At 42.7% G+C, this 20,070-nt stretch overlaps 1 protein-coding gene across 28 annotated transcripts in view; it reads right to left on the bottom strand.

Moving 5' to 3' along the window:
* FOXP1 (forkhead box P1) overlaps positions 1-20,070 on the bottom strand; it is a 389,835-nt gene that overhangs the window by 48,988 nt on the left and 320,777 nt on the right. For all 28 annotated transcript variants that reach the window (XM_054837687.1, XM_054837688.1, XM_054837685.1 and 25 more), the window contains one exon: positions 14,125-14,329. In XM_054837687.1, the coding sequence (XP_054693662.1) occupies positions 14,125-14,329 (205 nt within the window). The remainder of the gene's footprint in view (positions 1-14,124; positions 14,330-20,070) is intronic.

Raw genomic sequence — 20,070 nt, 5'->3', positions numbered from 1 at the left:
GTCAAACGCCCTCCATACACATCAGAAAAGAATATTTCAGAAAATAATGATTTTTTTATCATCTGCTTCCATACCTGAATACAGCAAAGGGTGAGAAAGTAGGCTTTCATGTTAACACTCCATTAAAGTCCATGAAGACTACATATGAGAGTTACGAGTTCAGTGTGTTTGGCAGAACCCAAAAAAAAATGTCATCGTATTAATTTACACAGCGCGCGTTCCCCATATACCGGGATGACTGCGGAAACGCCGTGTGACGCCAAGTAAGGAGTCAGTCCCCTGTGGGTTTTAAGCACTGTAAATCTCATTATAATATCAACAGGAGTCACATGGCTTAAACCCCCAGCAGGGTTTTTTAAAGTTTCTCTGTGAGAGCCTAAAGGCCATGGCCAAGTCAACGGAAAGAGCCCTACCGAGATTTGTATTTATTTTTTAAATCCAAGTGCAAATCTCTTTTCTTTCCAGGGAACTTGCACAAGACAAGACAAACTATGTAGGACATGATACCCTGGTACTGTGTCCAAAGAAAATGGAATGACCAAGAGAGTATCAAACTGCAACCGATGCTCAGGATGTCAAAGTCTAGCGCTGTCAATAACCAGAAAGATTGGTGTTGACTGTACGCAGGAACTTAAAAGGTCATTTTGCTAACACAACCCTAAGCGTAACATACTTAACACCTACGTATGGCTTCCATTCCACAAAACAGAGCAACTACTTCAACTTACTAAAAATAGACACTTAAAAAAGAAAAAAACCCCAAAACCTCAGTATTGAAAGACAAATGCAGGCACCCTCTGTAGGCAGCTACTCCCATCCTGCTCGGGGGGGGGTTCAGCGGTGCCTTTCGGTGACCTTTATGTGTCAGTATCAGATTACTGCTATTTTATCCATCCCACTTTTGAAGATATTATAGATTGTCGCTTGTTCCCTGATAGAGCCTTAAGCAGCACCTCAAAACAAAACAAAGAGGGGGTTTATACAGAAGCGGATGTAACGCACAAAGGATACAGCCAGTGGAAATGAATGGAGAACTCTGTTTAACCGATCTAAGTACTCACTTTGTTTGAGCAAATAGAAGTGGAAAATGAAGATTTTAATCCAATACATAAACAAACAGCTTTGTGGGCACGATGCAAACCTATAATCTTAAACTGTTCGATGATATTTTGTATGCCTGCAAGCAGTTTCCGTAATCTGGATGCATCCCTGGTCTCGCTGCCGGAGACAGACTTTTAGAAGATCTGAGCATTGGCAAGCAGAAGCAAGTTTTAGGTCTGTTTGATTTCTAATGACACATTAGAGTAGGTGTTTGTTTCTGTCACCCTCTCCTTCCCGGGAACACATATTCGTGGTCGGGTACTGGTGATGTAACACTAGTTAGTGGAACTGATTTTATAACAAGACATAATTTCAAAGAAGTGAAGGAATAAATGATGTAAAAATCAAGATTATGTGGGGGTTTTTTCTCCTCAGAAGGTATTTGCATACAAAATACTTAACACAATAGAATTATTTCCAAATAATGCAATAGTGCAGCATTATTACATCGAAGCACAGCAAATAACCCTCTGGCAAGTAAAACGTCTTGCGTAAGTCAGCTTATTCATGACATAGGACAGAGTAACGAAATCTATGTGGGAAGCTGAAAACTGCTTAAGTGTCCACTTACTCTCTGCTGCCTCCAGCCCAGTTTCCAGCAAGGAGGGGAGGGGAGAAGGGCCAGGCACTTCCACAGCTCCTCTGTGCTTGCTGGAGAAAGGAGAGGAGTTTTTGCCTCTGCCTTCTTCAGACTATCTTGTTTCATAACCCCAAGGACCTCCCAGAGGGTTTGGAAGCAAATTCACCACCTACTCCAACAGGGATGGCTGTCGAAGCTGGTACTCACACAGCCCCGCTCACCCGGACCGCTTCAGCCATTTAACTGACGGAATATATCTGCTGTGCTACGGCGTCACCGAAGAATCACACTCCGGGACACAAAAGCACGGGAGATAGAGAAACCACAGACAGCTAAGCCCCAGTGGAGAGTAAAAATGACAGTATATCCCAGAAAGAGATGGGAACACACTGGGTATTGGGGAAAGCAGCGACCAAAGCACTACTGTGAAAGCTACCCGTGCTGCATGGTTTAATTCAGCCCATACTTACTAACCGTGTGAAACTGGGTACCATGCTCATACACGCTGGCAAAAAAAGTCACGGGTGGATAGAAAAAGCAGCTAAGCGGAAGCCTCAGCAACAGTACTTCTGCCACACAGTGGGACCATATTTTAAATATTCACGATGCTGACGTACTTCATATTCTACTCTCTCTCTTCCACATCTGCTTGGGCCAACAATCTTTGCCAAAATACTGGGGGAAGTCAGTGATGTAGAGAAGCATCCTTGATTTTTTCTATTACAGTTATGAAGCATCTGCTCACGTTCTAACGGTGCAGAGAACATGCCTGAGCCACCTGCACACCGAAAAATCAATACCACATCTCCTGCCCTCCTCTTGGAAGAGGTTTGAGCAGAACACCCACAGAAACTGCAGAATTACCTTTTTTTTTTTTAATTATTATTTTATTTCTCGGGGCAATGGGAAGTGACCTCATATTTGCCAGCTGCCATGAAACCGATGTCGGTGCACAGTCCAGGCAGGAGCACAGGGCTCAGCCTCACACCACATTCCCCCTCTGGTGTGGATGGCACAGCTGTCGAGGCAAAATGCCACGATTTTGGTCCTGTACAGGAGGAGGAGACACACAACTGGGAACCAAGACAGCTCTCCCATATTCGTGTCTGCTCTCAAGCTCATCAAAACGCACCAACGAAATAAAGTTGGTGAAAATGTCACAATTCTCTGAGTCAGAAACACTCACTGTATTTGACTTAAAAACAAAACGGAAGCAGTAATGATTAAATCCTTGTACCAACTGTACTCAAATGCAAGTTGCTGCATTCATCGCAAAATCAATTGAATAAAGATGTTTTGCAGTGAAGTTGCACTGCTGCAAATCCCCCTGAATTCTTACTAAGGTGGCTTAGCACCCCTTTCCTCTCTAAAACGTTAATTTAAAAAAACCCCAGTAATTAAAAAAAAATTTAAAAGAAAAAAAATCAAGAAAACTATTAAGCCATATACCAAAATGTACTTCTAGATATTTATGCTTCCGACCAAGCCTCAGTAACGGCCCAGAAAGCAGGTATTTGATCTGAACAGAGAATTGTCAGAGCAGGGTAAATGCCCCTCCACTGCTGGACAAAGCTTAGCAGAGTTGCAGGCTTTCGGGAGAGGTGACATTTGATGTGTGTGGCCAGCAGCAGCTGTTCCTAGAGCTGGTTTGCATATTTTTGGATGCTTTTTAAAGCCGTGTTTCTCCCCTTCCTCATTACTTTAGTCCACTAGGACTAGAAGAAGCTCATGTTTTACATCAAGCCCTATTGGAACTAACAGGAATGGTATATTACATTTTAAATGACTACACCAATTTAAGACAAATCAGGTTAAAACTGCAGCCTACAGGCTGAAATCCTGCCTTCTAATCGGTGTGCACTAACTTGTAGCATAAAAAAAAAAAAAAAAAAAGGCAAAAAAAAGCAAAGCAGAGCCACAGCATTGCTGTTGTAACACAAGGCCAGCAACGCACCCCGAATCAGTGCCCCCCACCCTTTGCCTCTTGCTGCACTGTTCTCCAAATGCCTGTTGCAAGGAGGGCACTGGAGGAGCATTTGCAGCAAGAGTAAGACAGTATCTGGCTAACATTCCCCTTCTCTTTACTGCCATCCCCACTGCAAAGAGTATAACCAGACTGGATAATTGGACGCGTCACCTTCTGGGTTTGATCTATGCACTGATCGTTTGGATTATTAATCAACATTCTGACCCTCCAGCACTCTAGAAGTACCACGAACCTGTTCCAACAGCACCCCCTCCTCCAATCCCACCGCAGAGCTGCCACGGGGCCCGGACAGCCGCTGCCCTACATCCTTTCCGTGGAGGAACTGAACGTATTTCTAGACCGTTTAAAAGAAATGCCCATTGCAAAAAATCCCAGTATTGAATCCATCACTTATCTCAGGTGGAAGTTCCATTCCTGCACTTGAATTAATGAGTTTCTCTACTATTTAAAAGTCTTATTTTTTATTTCAACCTTGTGCCTAGGTACTGTAGTGAAAAGTACATCAAATATACCCAGACGCACACGATTTGAAACGCTGGATTTTAAATTCCAGCACTGCTAACTAATGAGAACAATTTTTTCCCTCTTCTTCTTTGTAGCATCACTTCATGTACTTACATACCATAATCACATCCTCCTAGAGCCTCTATTTTTCCAGGGTGTAGATCTTTAATTCCCTTTAATCTGTCTTCATAGCCTATTCCCTCCAACTCCTTTATCATCCTAGCTGCTCTCCTCTGTATTTGCTCCAGCTCCTCTTTATCCTTTCTGCAAGAGAGTGGCCAATTGTACATCACACTCTCAATGTGGTTTAACTGGTTCTGCGTAAAGCAGAACAGGAAAAAAGGAGGACTCAGATGCAACACGCATGTTTATGCCTCCCATGACAGCATTTACCTTTTTAACTAAGACATGGCACACAGTGTCCCACCTTAATTTCTCAACCCCGATTATGCCTCAGCCATTTCCCACACAACTGATGCTGAGCAGCTGACGTGTCGTGTCAAACCGGCAGTTTGGAATTTTTATTTCCTAGCTGGGCTACTTTCTACTTATCCCTGCTAAATCTCATTTTATTCCTCTCTGAACAGCCTCCTAATTTATTCAGATGAAACCGGATTGATTCAGTATCTTAGTTTGATGACGAAAAAAATGTGATCCTACCACTTTCTTGGGTTTGGGGGTTGGTTTTTGTTCTCCCCCCCCCCCCCCCCCTTTTTTTTTTAAACTGACATTCAGCACAGCAATCCCATCCCTCTTCCACACCCAATTCGTATGGCAGAGGGAGGTGGCCACGGCAAGGCTTTGGCCCCGATTCAGCAACGCTTTTAAGAACACGCGCACGTTTAAAAACACAGGATTAGACCTTGGACTTCACCGAGGCTGAGGTGTAAAATTACAAATGTACATACATACTTTGTAAAAAGATCCTGTTTGCCAACCTTATTTTACTGTAATTTATATTCTGTTGTTACATTTAAATTTATAGTAAAAGAAAACACTGAGAAACAAGATCTATTCTTGTTTAACAAAATTATATTCTGTTACATTTAGAGTTGAGGCAAGTCTTTGACTCTTTTATAAAAAACGGCCATACGTCAACAAATATGATTAACAGGGATTGTTCACGTCGGTGTTTTTCACCCCTGTCCCACAGGCACAACAAGACCCACACAGAAAGTGACTGTCACATCACATCCAGCCTGGCAGCTCGCTGGGTGAGCCTTCACCCACCGCACACCCCTGCGGCAGCTGGGAAACTGCCCTTTGGGAAAAGGTTTATAAAAGAATAATTAAGATAAATAATGACTCCAAGGGAGAAATACAGTTAAAGCATTGAATTCTCTCTGCCACATGCTTTCCCTCCAAAGAATGCTATTTAAAAAAAGCACTAAAAATCGGGAGGACACCAGCCTACTTCCCCCGGGAAGCGTGCTGAATCATACAGGTAGTGTAAATATCATATGCTGCTGCAGGTGCGAGGCGGTCTATTTGTTTGTGTTTACCAAAAGGCATAACAAATAGTCACACTAAAACAGAACAACATTTGGCATTGGAACGATAGATACCAGAGCAGCCATAAATCAGGTTCGCTTGTTTGGATTTGAACCGCTGCGCAATGCTAACACTTCAGCCCCCCTCTTTTGGGGAGCCCCTTCGCTGTGACTTGCCCCTTTGCGGGGCAGCATCGCAACACACGGTACCGAGGGGCTCAGCATCCTTCCCAAGCACCGTGCACCCAAGAAATAACTATGCAACATTGCAAGGCAAAAAAAAGTAAAAAAAAAAGGTAAAAAAAAATAGTAGCAAGGAACAGACTTGCGTGACATAAATGGCCAGACATCGTTTACAGCTTTGCAACTTCTGAGTTAATTCGCAGTATAAACAAGGAGGAAAATGTTTCTTCCGAGCAAGACTTCCTGTAAACTGTTCATTAGAGCGCGCTGGGCGCAGGGCTGGTGCACCTGCTGATTAACCATGCGCTCCAAGAATAAACAAAAACTGAAGCCAGCGAGATTGTTCTGGAATTTGCTCAGAGCTGATTTTTCTTCCCCCACGTTATAAATTGGATTCTACAATAAAACAAACAGCAGAACATAGGTTGCCGAGAGTTAAAAATCTACTTTTTACACTACATTGACCACAGCACCCACAGGCACAGCTACGATGTCTTTCTATGAATGGGACAGATTGCCATATGGATGCAGACACTGAACAAGCTGTACAACTCCTGGCGACAAGTGCCTAGGGGACTGTCCTATATTAGCACCACCTGTGCTGTGGAAATTGTGCTCCGTGTCTGAAATGGTATTTAAGGGCCCATCGTGATGTTATTTTTGAGTACACGCAAAAAGGAAAATTACGGTTAAAAAGAATTTGCTGGCTAACGGATCTGTTGCTCAGTTCCCGAGATCGTTTCCCAAAGGAATAGTTATCTTCTTTATTCACGCAGCCCAAAATGACAAGCTGCAACACATATTAGCAGTTTCCCTGCCTGGGCTTATACCATCGTTTTAATGAGAAGAATACACTTTATAATACACATATGTCTTTCCTGATCACACAGAAGAAATTGCAGCCCTCTCACCTTAAAAGCACCAGCTATATGGAAAAACGCCCCATGGCATTACACACACAAATGTTGCTCCAGCAGCAAGCAACGCAATATAAATTTTCCTCCGGCTCCTTCCCCCACCCCTCTATGTGCAGCAGGTAGAGCCACAAATTCCCATTACCAAATTTCAATGTGCGTCTCGCTACTTTGAAAATATAACCCTGACTGACAAAAACAGAGCTCCAGATTAGCACAAGATGTCGAGGGAAGGGGGAGAAGGGAAAAGAGGTTTGAGCAGTACCTAGCTGCTCTACGAAAAGAGATTTCCCCCCTCTCCAAACTGCAAGAAAAAAAAGGATGCCAAGAAAAAGAAAAGTAAAATAAATTGAATTAAAGAAAAACAGTTGTAAAGTGAACATTACAACCTGGGAAAAATGATGTCATTTTATTGAGAAACTCATTTTTTTCCATTAAACCATAGTGAAACGGATAAAGTTTATACAGCTTAATGGTGGAGTTTTACTTTAAATGCTACTCAATATCTTAGCAGTACGATATAACATGATATAACAGCTGTCACACTAACTGCTCGATTTTTATTGAACAGCAGAGAAAATAGTCACACAAAAATCACCTAACTTCTCCTCCACTTTTATGGCATTTCCAAGGGTGTTTCTCTTCCACTCTCAGGCTGTGATATGTATGATAAAAAAAACCCAACACAGCTCTTCATTAGCTCCCTGCTCAGCTCTTTAGGATAGTCAGATCTCCTGAGCAAATGCTGAGGAAGGAGAACCTGCACACAGGAGGAAATAAAAAGAAACAGGAATCCACGGTGCAGTAAACCAAAACCAGGTCCCTTTTTAAGACTACTACATAAACACCTCTAATAAAAGAAGAGGACAAATTTTCATTGGACTTTTAAGTATTTAGACTGGAATGTTTTAGTAAAAGTTTAACTGCAAAGTGCATGCAATTAACAGAAAGCCATCAGCTATTTCTCCGGTATGTAAAAATAGCATTAAGCTGTATTAAACGCACGTGTAAGTATCTCAGTTGCAAGAAAAGGGAGGAGATATGCAAAGCACTCGGATATCAAACAATGATCTGTTGGCCAGATGGAGGAATAAAACAATACATATGCTAAAATTTGGAAAAGTTCTGTTAGGCGTCTGCCAAGGCTCACCCAATCTATTTTAAGTGCTTTTTGATACATTAGCTTAGTGTTTGGAGTTGTACGACTGATGGTTATTGCACAGGACCGGAGAGCAGCGGAGCGTTGGCGTGCAGGAGCTCCCCGACGCCGGGGCAGGCTCCTGAGGAGGGCCAAGCGCCGCACACAACACCCTTGTTCAGCAAAGGGCCGCACCGACTCATCGCAGACTGGTTAACGTTGCATCTTTTCTAGGGAAAAACGAGTAAAATAAGGTAGAAACAATTTTGCGGGGTTTAGTGAAACAGTTCTCTGAAAAGCGTAATTTGATTAACGAGCTCCCCGGCAGACCGAGGAGCAAGAGGTATTGTACAACTGATTTAGCAGAGGGTTTCTCAAAAATGTGAGTGCCGCTGCAGACGGTAAGCGCGGGCAACGCAAAGGACGCTACACACCCAAATCTGAAAAGCAGAAACAATAAAAAGTGCCTGATAAGGCTTAAAACCGAAGATTAGCAACTCCAGGTCTGAGTCACGGCTGATATTTTTTCAAAGCTGATTACCCAGAGAAGTGACTCAGATGGGGAGAGCACATAGTAACTGGTGGTGACTGCTTTGGCGGAGGAGCGAGCCCCAAGGTAGAGGGACGCTTTGGGTTGTACCTGCACATCATGAATGGAAACAGCCGGGCCAGCGCCCTGCTCCGGCTGTCGCAGCGTCACTGTTACCGTACGGTCCAGCCGGGCTCACAGCCATCGCACCCGTACTAGGCGCAATGAGGAGAAACAGCAGCAGCCACGCAGAGCGTGGGATGGTTTATCGGATTCGCAGCTGGGCGTCCAGGCTCAGCTCGAGCCCCTGGCTCCGCAGCGAGGAAGCTGCGTGGAGGCACCTGAGCTGCTCAGACCATGGGCAGCAACGTAAGGGTCGGGAAGGGTGTTGTGGACACGGAGCAGCTGAACACCTTCTGGGAGGAAAGGCCCCAAGAACACCGATTTCTTAAGGGGGAATGGATTTGAGGTAACCTAATCTAACGAAACTCTGCTGATGATAAAGTATAACGAGCTAAAAATCAACTGCACGGAGCAACTGAGAGGAGTCGACACGGATGAGCAGATTTGATGCTGGCACCAGTGCAGAACGAATGCCAGGGACGACGCGGAGAGGCAGGCCAAGAGAGGATCAGGCCCCGGGAGCATATGGACTGCAGGCTGAACTGTTTCATCCCGAGCATTAATAATGGACCGAAATCTGTAATTCTTAATTGTGCTGAATCCTAATGCCCTCATCTAAGGGCCTTGGAATTTTGACAGAGGATCAGCAGGCATGGCGCAGATAACAACAGTAAAACACAATGCATTAAGCCTAACCGGCAGATCAATGCTCTGCCACGCCGTTCCTCTCACTTCCCTCCAGACTCCTTCCTCCTGCGATGCTGGCAAGAAAAAGTCATTTAAAAATCCCCCTTGTTTATCCCATGTATTTTTCCTATGAGATGGCTGCTTGCTTATGTGAAAGGACAAGACTCAAGCATGGCTGGAGTGGTATAAAGACAACAGGGGACAAACATGGGATTGCTGGCGGATGGAGAAAGGTCTCTTGGACATGCAGCCATTCCTTCCAACTCTTCACCTTACCCCTTGCAAACAGATGAGTTTCCCAAACTACCAGGTCTGCACCTTCGTTAACTCACTTGTTTCGGTACAGCCTCCATCACCCTGCCGCTGCTGCGGTCAATACAGAACAGTGCTGGGGATGGGACCAGCCTGCAGCACCCCATAGCACCCCCAGACCTCCCAAGCTAGAGCAACCTCCGCTCAGCACCAAGCACTGATTAATTCTGCACTGCTCTGCTTTTCCGAACCCGCTCACATCAGGAATGTTCCCAAGCACACAGGTTTTGGGATGCCCGCTGCTCATCAGGTTATAAAGTTAGCAGTCACCTAAAGCAACCAGGCATCCACCCGCTTTGTTTCACTGTTTTTCCTCAAGAAAATAATCAAGCTTCCCCCAAATTAGATGCAGTGGAAGGAGATGGAAAGTGGGTACTGTCCTTGACATTTCTAAGCACAGCAGATGTACTTAACTGGCTCCCGTTATTTATTTATTTACTTGTGTAGAGAAAATGCTTGTTACTGGAGAAACCCAAATGCTGATAAGATGATGAGAGGTTTGCATGCTGGTTGATGGTCTCACTTTCGCTTATCCTGAATGAATACAAGTATCTATAACTAAATATTTCCCTTAGGGTACTGATGACTGAGGTATGTTTATTGCATTGAGTGAATTTATATATATAATCAGCACAATAAACATTATTAAATTGTCTGAGTAAAATCAAAGCATGAAACACACAGTCAGTGCTGAATTCTAATGATGCTGAATGCCCATGATTGCATGGGGAAAGGATCTTAACAAGCCTTGATTTGAGCTTTGGCATCCGCCTCACAAATCACACGAAATGTTCTCTCTTTAATAGTGCTGAATATTGATAAATGTCTCTGCACGGCACAACAGGGAAGTTGGTCTCTATTGGCAATCTTTACCAAAGTGTGTTTTTTCCTTCTCTACACTCAAGGGTTTACCCTGAATGATTTAATTATAATTTTCCTTGTGTAAGACAAATTAAAGAGGAGAGTAGGAGTGTCATGCCAAAGCAGATTATTTATCTCCTTAACAGATTGCTGTGCACCAAACCCCAGAGCTGCTGCTGCTGCTACTTACAGAAACTGGGCAAAATGTGGGACAAAAGCATAGATGTAATATACATTTAAAGCCCAAATGAATGAAAGCATTAACCCACTATTTATAGCTGGAATTGTTTCATTTCTGTGAAAGCCATACATGCAGAAACCAAGAGCAGCACCACGATGCTCCCTGGCCCAGAGGATGCCTCCTGCTTTCGAGTGTATTTTTGCTTTTCGAACGTCCCGGGGTGACTCTGGCCACCCACCTCCCGTTTGCTTTTTTGCCATAAAGAACTTTTTTTGCCACTCAGCTCCAAGCACGGCAGCCCCGCAGTGACCAGCGTCACCGGTGACACCATCGCTGCGTCCCCGCAGCCTGCGCAGGACCACGAGGCTGGGCCTGTGGCACAGTGACACGTGGGCATGCCGAGCAGCCAACGACTATTTCTCCTGCTATTTTAAATCCCTTGCTCATAACCAAAATGTGTTTTTACCCAAGACGTTCAGCAGAGCTGCTGCTCGCCGATGACTTTTACACAGGTGCCTCTGCTGCCGCTGCAGTCAGCCGAGTGCCTCCTGTCTCACGGGTCTCGAGCATCCTTGCAACCCGACCTGTGGGATCAGGAACCCCGTAAAACACAGCCTGCGCTATCCCAGTGACGTGTGCCAGAGATGACAGTGATGATAGTAACTGCTACATAACCAACTTGCCTCCTGCAGCCCACTCCTTCTCAAAAGCCCAAGAGGAAGGGGGGGGGGGGGGGAACAGCTTTACAGCACGCCCTAAAAGTTAATGTTACCTGTATATGATTATTTATTGCTGCTGGGCAGTTGTTATGATGTGGCTGTGCTTAACTGTTAGGACACTTACAGCTTTTACTATGTGCTTTTTATTGTTGTTTAAATCTAAATAAATAGCTCTTGGTTGTATCAGACCAAAGCTAACAGCCAGTTGCCCAGAAGGTGGAGGAATAAGAGAGAGGAAGCTGCAACCCAAAAACCTGCCTTGGCCAGCCCAAGCTGCGGACTTGCGTGATGGGAGGTGGAAGGGTAGGCATCTCCCTTGTGAGCCCTTCCGACAGCCCCAGCTCAGGACCACCACCCCAAGTCCCCTTGTATTTGCAAGCTCAGTTGTGCTGAGCCAGCTGGGTACAAGAACGTACATGAATTTCACTTTAAGTCTAGCAAAGTCAGGTTCCTACCAGATCCATGAATTTTTTCTAGTCTTAACCTTTGCAATCAAAAAGTGACCAAAACGCTGCACGTGCCTGGGCTCTCTTTTTTAAGCATGCTGAACCATCACCTTCTGTGGGCTTTCAAATCTACATCTGACAGCGGAACACAGTTACTCTTTCCTCACAGCTCACTCGAACGCCCTGCCTGCAGATAAATACCCTTTCAGAAAGGCAGGCAATGCAACACATCTCAACGAGAGGAGTTTCTGTGTCATATGAAATCCAGGCAGGCACCACGGTGCCTGATGAGACTGCAACAAAACCCTTAAGTGCATCAGTAGGCATTCTTCTGCGTGTAGTCTCCTGCTCTACTTATGGATAAAGATGTAATTCAATCACTGCAGCAAATGGATGGCGTAAACCTTCAATGTACCAAACAGAGGCAAGATAAAGCAAAGTCTGTAGCTCTCTTATTTGTATTCCTAAATATACCTATTTTTGTATTTTGATATTGTAGAAAACTCAATAGATATGTAAGAAAAGTATAATGGCAAGCTTTAACAACACAGCTATTAATTCAGCCGCTGAGGATTTTAAGTTCTCTAACCTATACAATACTCTCAAACAATACCATGGCACGTTTATGCCTTCCTAATTAATTTATTTGGAACTTTACTAATAAAAACGTATGTATCGTCTTGTTTGTAGATCCAAATTGCCTCCAGGCCGCAACTACAGGACTCAGACACGTGGATTTCCAGTTCTGCTTGACAGTATACACTGAGAAAATTCTTACTTCAGAACAGATTCCTGTATTTCCACTGTGTTTCAAACTAAACAGCAACGGCATACCGTTTCCTTGGTTAGATTGCCATTAGCAGATAGCACATGCCTCAATTCCGTGAAAGAAGATCCATTTTGCTGCATGGGTTTTTATTTTATATACTTGGTAAGAAAAACACAGATAAAAAATTTATTGAAAAATCATAAACCCATCTTGTTCAGCTCTATATGCAGCAAAAAGGGAATTTAATTGTTTAATAAACATCAAATTGGTTTTAGTATCCCATGTAAGTCTTCATGAAAACCATGTCCTTGACACTTACAGGCATTATAAATGTATACGCTAATCTTCCCCCACATGTCCTTGCAATGGATATAAAATTATGCCTTACACACACAGCAGTTCTCTCAACAGTGGTGTGCTCCTTTAAAATCTATCTATTCCCAACAGCACTATTTTCTTAATATTAGAAAGATATAAGAGGTATTTATATAGCTTCCCTATCAATCTACTTTCAGACCACCAGAAATATAAACTCTATGGCTTAAAAATTCCATTATCCTCTTTCTAATGAATGAAAGGAGGACGGAAAGACAAAGCCATCAGTTTCCATAAAATCCAGCTTTCACTAGTGTCTGCTATAACATTTCTAGATGGGCAAAGGGACTCTCCTGAATGCAAAGAAGCACTGCCCTCCCCAGTGCACCCACGCTGCTCGTGCGCTCCGGAGACCCTTCTCCTCCTCCTCCTCCGCAGCCGGCAGCGACACTGAGGCTGCAGCAGGCGCTGGCACCCACGGCCCGAGCTCCTGGGACCGTCTATCTCACCGTAACCAAAAGTTATGTTGTTAGACACGCCTCAGTGAAATCTGGGGGTGTAAAGAAACAAACCTGCAATAAAGCATCCTTTGGAATAAAGCAGAGCCTGCGCCGAGAAGCACGTCAACAGACAACCCCTGATTTAAGCCATTTCTTTTAACAATGCAAGCCTAGCAAGTATAAATTAACTCACACTTTTAAAAGCCAAACAACACCAGTTAGCTAATTTTATCAGTGCTTTAAAAAAAACACTTTGTTTTAGAGAAACCTGGTGAACTCAAGCCTATCCTGTCTTGTGAAAGCAGGTAAATACAGAGTGAAAAAAGGCAAACGTGTTAGATGAGGTGGGGCGCTGAAATTTGGCAGAAAAACAGGTTGTAAAACAGCCTGTACTGACCAACCGATTTTTTTCCTCACCTCCAGCCTGCAAACCCAAAGCACATAAGAGTAACATCAGCCGGGGATGCAAAACTCAGAACACCGCCCCCCCCCCAAAAAAAACCCCAGCTTATGCTCTTCACACTTCCCCCAATACACTTATCCAATGCACTTCTAATTAGCTAATTGTGCCCACATTGATCCAATTAACAAGCCATAAAGATCTGAACAAAAGGATCACATTCTGCCCAGCGGAGATTCTATTCAACCACGCCAAAATCAGACAGAGCAAGACATGGAGGACAAAACCCAGGCCAAGGCTGTTGGCCAACGCTCCCAACAATTTCGCCATCAATTCGGCATGCCGTTCAGAGATGCTCACGGGTGGAAACCCCACCGGCACCTACCTCTCCCGTTTAGGAGTGTGGACCGATAGCTGTCCGTTAGTTGAGGCGTGCGGGTTGATGATTAAGGAGGTCTTAGATGGCGCGGAGGAGGAGACGCAGGTGGTGGACAGGTCCAGGCTGCTGTGGTTGTTGCTGGCTGCCTCCTCCGCTGTGTGCGAGCTTGTCACTTCCTTCCAGAGCTGCTGCAGTTCTGTTGGAATCATGCCTGAAACAAACAAATTGGATAATTAAATCAATTAACAGCTAATTCGGCCGTCTTCAAACAGTAATTAAATCAAAGAGTCAGTAAACAAAGCCTAGTGTTAGTTTTGTGTGTGTGTGTTTTTGCGCATGGGGTTGTTGTTTTTTTTTTTTAATAACTAAAGGCTAATACTGAACACTGCACGCCTCTGCTAAATTTTCTGGTGTGACACCTGCAATACCTACGTAATGCAAAATCCGACGTATGGGGCAGGGGGGGCCACGCAACAGGACACCCACCCCAAACTCCACATTAATTATTATTATTTTTTGTAATTAAAATTACAGAGGGCTCATTTCCAGAGTTGCTACTCAGGCAGCAATCGCCTCGAGCTCACAGCAAGGCTGACAGCAAAGGTGGCCAAGGGCTACTCAACAGTCGGCCAGGGAAATTTAATTTTTTTTTTTTTTTTAAATATACTATTTATTTTAGGTTTTTTTAAGGAAAGTGAATACTTTCTAACCTGTTTTAAGAAGAAAGGAAGGTCTTAGGAAAAAAAATACTCAGCTTTATTATTATGACAACATGAACCACAATATGACTAATTTTGTGCTTAAGTTTTAAATGATGACAAATAGCTTTGTTATTAAATACAGTTTTTATTAATCACTTTTAGACATAAATTATGAATTCATATTGTCTTCCTGAAATGCTTTTCAAATTTTAACAGTCAAATTGATTATACTATGATTATTTCATTAACACACCTATCTTTCTCATTAATTTTGGTTTCTCGAAGTGCTCACTTAATTGATGGATGTGTCTACTGAAAAACTGTATAACTTTCTATACAAGTAACACTATTATTACTGTCATTTCTTAGATCAATGCTAATGAGCCATTCAAAAGTAAAATGAAAACATAAAATAAGCTTCAAGAAAGTAAAAAAAAATAAATATATTTTTCTTTAAATTGTGCCAAAATGGACACCAGGCTTAGGACATCGCATCCAATAAATAAGGCAAGCGAAAACTTTGCAAACTCCAGTGGGCCAAAGGAAGGAGCCGTGCGCGTCAGCGTGACACGGGCTCAGACTGAGATCATGCTTTTGGATAAAGCTTATGTTTGTGACATGATCAAACAAGTCAAGTTTCTCTCACTGAAGGCTGTTTCAGTGCTCTTTCAGAGAAGGCCATGGGAAAAAATTAGCAGTAGAGACGCATCACTGAAATATTCAGGGGAAAAAAACAAAATAAAATAAAAGCCAGGGTCTGTGTATTCTTCTCATCACTGTGTTTCCAGATCATCATTTGGATGACTGTTCATTGTTTCAGCGTATTGTAGCACTGGAGCTATCCTAAGGAAACCTGCCATTTTCTGAGCGTATAGCAGCAGCTCACACAGGCATGTATCTCACCAAACCTAAGGTACTGAAATAATAATAATAATAATAAAAAAAAAGGCAGTATGCATTATATTCATTTGAAACACATAATAAAAAATGCCAAGGTCTAAATTTAATTTATTTTTGTCATTTAGAATACAATGGATAGATAATCATCTCAACGTGATCAGCCAAACATCTTTACTTTGCTAAACTGTTAAAGATTTTAATTATGCTAGCTTTGGAGAGCACTGGTCTAATGAGGCGATAGACTCCAGAGAATCTAAGTGGTTAAGAACTGTGAAATGAGTCTGATAGGATTTTTTTATATTCACCGTGGATCGTTTGCATATCAAAGAGGAGTAAATTATTGCACGACAGACCAATAACCTTCCCCGCCTTTCCGAGAGTAGCATTAACAAAAACAGTTGGTCTCCGGTAACGGTTCGCTACAAAAAAATGCTAAAATCCTTAAGTATCTGCAATTAATATATATTATGAAAGAGGCTTCAATTTATACATTAAGCGATCAGATATTCTTAGGACACATCCGTTTCTCTAAAGCCACGTCATTTTCCTTTCATCCGACCCAAACGCCAATTATATTTTGATGGATTTTGTCCCAAATGAGCATTTAGTTATTAGACATATTCAATTATTACTTGTCCCCTGAAATTAAACCTCTGAGCGAATTAAACAAAGAAAAAGGTCAGTACACAAGCCTATGTCCTGTTTTCCTGTATCGGGGCTATTATTTTCAAACACCTTGCGAAGTGACAGTGTGGGATGTATTTTTAGCTAACACGCTTGACAGGACTGTCTGCGCACTAACAATTACCTGTGAGCACGGCTGACCCTTACACCACTGTTTACTCAATTGAAACAATAGTGAATAGACTTGTCTGTTGGTGATAACATATTGATATGAGACCGTATGAGTCGACACCTATTTTTATTTTCCAGAATAAGCAAATAGGGAAAGAATAACTGGCGCTTTTTTTTTTTTTTGCTACCACCCCCTTTATCTGGATTTCTGCAGTTTTTTAATTAGAAACAAGCTAGCATCCACTCTCCTCTCCCTGTCCCCCTTTCTCCTCTCCCTTTCCCCTCTCCTCCTGGTCACTTCTGGATCTACTAATGCTTTATCCCAAGGAAAAGCTGGCAAGTGTTACAGCCGTTAAAATATACATACACATAATATTTATACCTCGCTGCACATCCTCTAGAAGTCAAGGGGTTTGGTGTAACTTCCTGTACAAGTGTAACTTGTATTAGCACTGATGACAACTGTACCACATATTGAAAGAAAAATAAAAAACATCCAGTTGTGTGGGGGAAAAAAATGCTGGAGATAATAAGGAGGATTTCAGGTTGGGTGATATTAAAAAAAAATAAAAATAAAAAGAGTTAACTGTGATGTCACACAGGTCTGCAGACAAACCGTCATTTAAAAATGACCACATCACTGACATAGCTTGATTAATAAAATAAAATTTAAAAAAGCCTCTCTCCTCCTTCCCCAAATTTAGTTCTATTAGAATAATTCTGGAGAGAATTCCTAACTAGCCTGTCAAACTGGGCAGCTGAAAGGTATGCTCATTACTCATCCGGCAAAATGGTTAAATAAAATAATAGAACAAATGGTAAAAGCAAGTCAAATAGATCCACGAGCACTCGCAATAAATTATGTAATTTACCATTTAACAGTTTCATTTTAACAGCGAGAGCTAAATTTTAAGTCAGATTCCCAGAACTGCGCTGCAATTACCCGAGATCGCTACTGCCGGTGCTGCAACTTCGTACGTACCAGTAACGGGATTTAGACCTGAAACTGCCAAATCTATGGGAGCAATCAGGCACCCAGATGTCTCAGTCCTATTATTTTCACTCGCTGGTGATCTGAAGTGTGATTTGCAGTTTCATTTTGCAGATACTAAAGATCTAGCTCTCGCAGCTCAGAACACCGCTGAAATGTGGTTTATTTTTGAACTGCTACTATGTACAGATGTAAAATCTAGATTATAGATGTGTCTAAATACAAAGCAGTAAAGATTACACAAATATAACATTAAAGGACGTGCTATTTTGTGTAAGACAATAGGCAAGCACTAAAAACTAAAATACAGCTTTAAACAATGTATTAGTTCTAAAGACATAACAAAAATATCACTTATGAAGTAGCATTCTCTCCTTAGAAACATTTATTACTATTACAGATACTTAACAATAAAAGCAAAATGCTTTTAACTGAATTCATAGCTACATTTCCTAGAGGGCTGATTTTATTATTTTTTTTTTATGCGCACATTTACAGTATTTGTCTCAGTCTTGCAAACTGTTCTGAAAACAAAAGGGCATGATATATGATTTTTTTTTTTTTTTTTTAAATAAGAAGCATCCATTACCAATTATTTTAAACTATAGCCCTGGCTCTTCATTGCATTTTTCAGGACAACTAGTCCCCTTCATTATGAAAGAAAATGTAGGCACAGGTTTAAAAAATGTATGTTGTAGGGACAGTTGACAGATTACTGCTCACGGAACTCAATTTCCCAACCCCAGGTATCACCGGCTCAAAGACAAACAGAGTTGCTCAACCTCTTTGTGTCCTTGTACCTCCATACCCAGGTGACCATGTTCAAGCAAGCAGAAAGTTGATTTAAACCTCATAATGACATCAGTTTTAAGGCATCGTCTCTCTGATACAAAAAAAATAAAATATCGCGCTGTACTGCAACCTGCCTGAATTCTCAGGTTACTCTTTCCTCCCGCCGCCGAGCCCCCGGCTCCAGCCGCCCCCAACGCTCGCAGCTCATTTCCCTGTGAGAACCAGCCCTTTCTGCTCATGTTTACGTCATCTCCGGCGTGCAAGTCGGCACCCCTTAGGTTTTAAATACGCTTCTTTGCGAGGACTAATAGTTACACTACCCTGCTAACCATATCAATCAATGCCACGACTGCTGAATTACCTACTGGTGTCTCCGATGTGTTACCGCACAGATTACACTTCATGCATCACCACATTCATTTCTTTCACATTACACATGAGCGTGTCTTGTCACTGCCCAATTGCCCTCCTTTGGACAGCTTAACTGATGTACTATACAATGAACCTTACCGAGCAAACTTAATAGCATAGGAGCTGTGGGAAAAATTAGAAAGGTTGAAGCTTGAGTCCGGTGGGTGTGTGGGAACAGCCTGGGATGCTTCCAACAATAAATCTGAAGCGTAATTAACAAACATCACAACGTTTTGCAAGTATAAATGGCATTTCGCCTACGTGCCCTTTTTCCTGGACTCGTTTCATGCCTTCTCCCCGTCACACCGCGCATCGACGGTGACTGACCAACCACCGCCCTAGGCCCGACCCTGCACCACCTTCCCGTGCATAGGCCTCCAACTCACGCACAGGACTAGTCTAGACCGGGTGTCCGCCTTTGGGATGCTGGAAAGCTAAACTGAGTCTTGCAGAGGGAGGCGTCAGGTCCCCAAAAGCTTAGCCTCTCAAGACAGGAGTTAGGCGCTCAAATACCTTTGTGGGCCTGGCAAAAATAAGCGTAAATAAACCTCGCCAGCCACATGGCAAAGCAGATTCCAATCCCCAGTTTTGTCTCCCTTTATCACACAAGTTAATATTCACCAGCCACCTCGCTCTCCTTTTGTGGCTACACACAGAAAGGAGGGTGAAGAACGGAAGCAATTTTGTCCCGTCCCCCCATTTAACTGAATAGAGCTGAATGTAAACTCATGATATGGTTTAGGATCAGCCCTACGGCTGCTCTGGAGAGCCAAAGTCATTCAACCTGAGCTGACTCAAGTTATTGAGGTGGATGTTTAAATTTATTATGGAGCAAGGGAAGGAAAAGGCATGATTATTCAGAAATACCAGCATCATGGCTGAAAGACCTGGTCTTCCTTGAGTCATGCCAACTTTGAACAATCTGCCTTAATCAGAGCAGCCAGAGCTCAGGCAAGTCTGTTAAAAAGTCCCAAGGCTTGCAGACAAAGCCAGTTTAAAAAAAAAAAAAAATCAAGGAAAAGAGAGAATAAAAACGCCAAGTTATAATCACTGTCAAAGGTATTGTGATTTAAGTAGTTATTGCTTTCAGTGTATCAATATCTTAAAAAAACCAAAACCAATCAAATAGGGATTTCAGCAAAGCAGTAACTTCTTGCAGAGTGCAGGACTGAATAAAGATGTAGGAGGATCTAATTGTCAATAACACCATTAAAATTAAACGGAGTTAATCCCAATTTGCCTCAGTATGGAGGGAGGAATGAAGCTATGATGCACACACACAGTGAAACGAAGGCCGTGTAAATAAGCACGGAGAGGAGACACTGCCACCTCTCCCTCTCAGCTGCAGCAAAGGGCAATCAA

Source organism: Grus americana, chromosome 11, assembly GCF_028858705.1.
Source record: "Grus americana isolate bGruAme1 chromosome 11, bGruAme1.mat, whole genome shotgun sequence".
Classification (NCBI taxonomy): Eukaryota; Metazoa; Chordata; class Aves; order Gruiformes; family Gruidae; genus Grus; species Grus americana.
The sequence above is the reverse complement of the archived record's forward strand: the minus strand, read 5'-3'. Positions and strand labels throughout refer to the sequence as shown.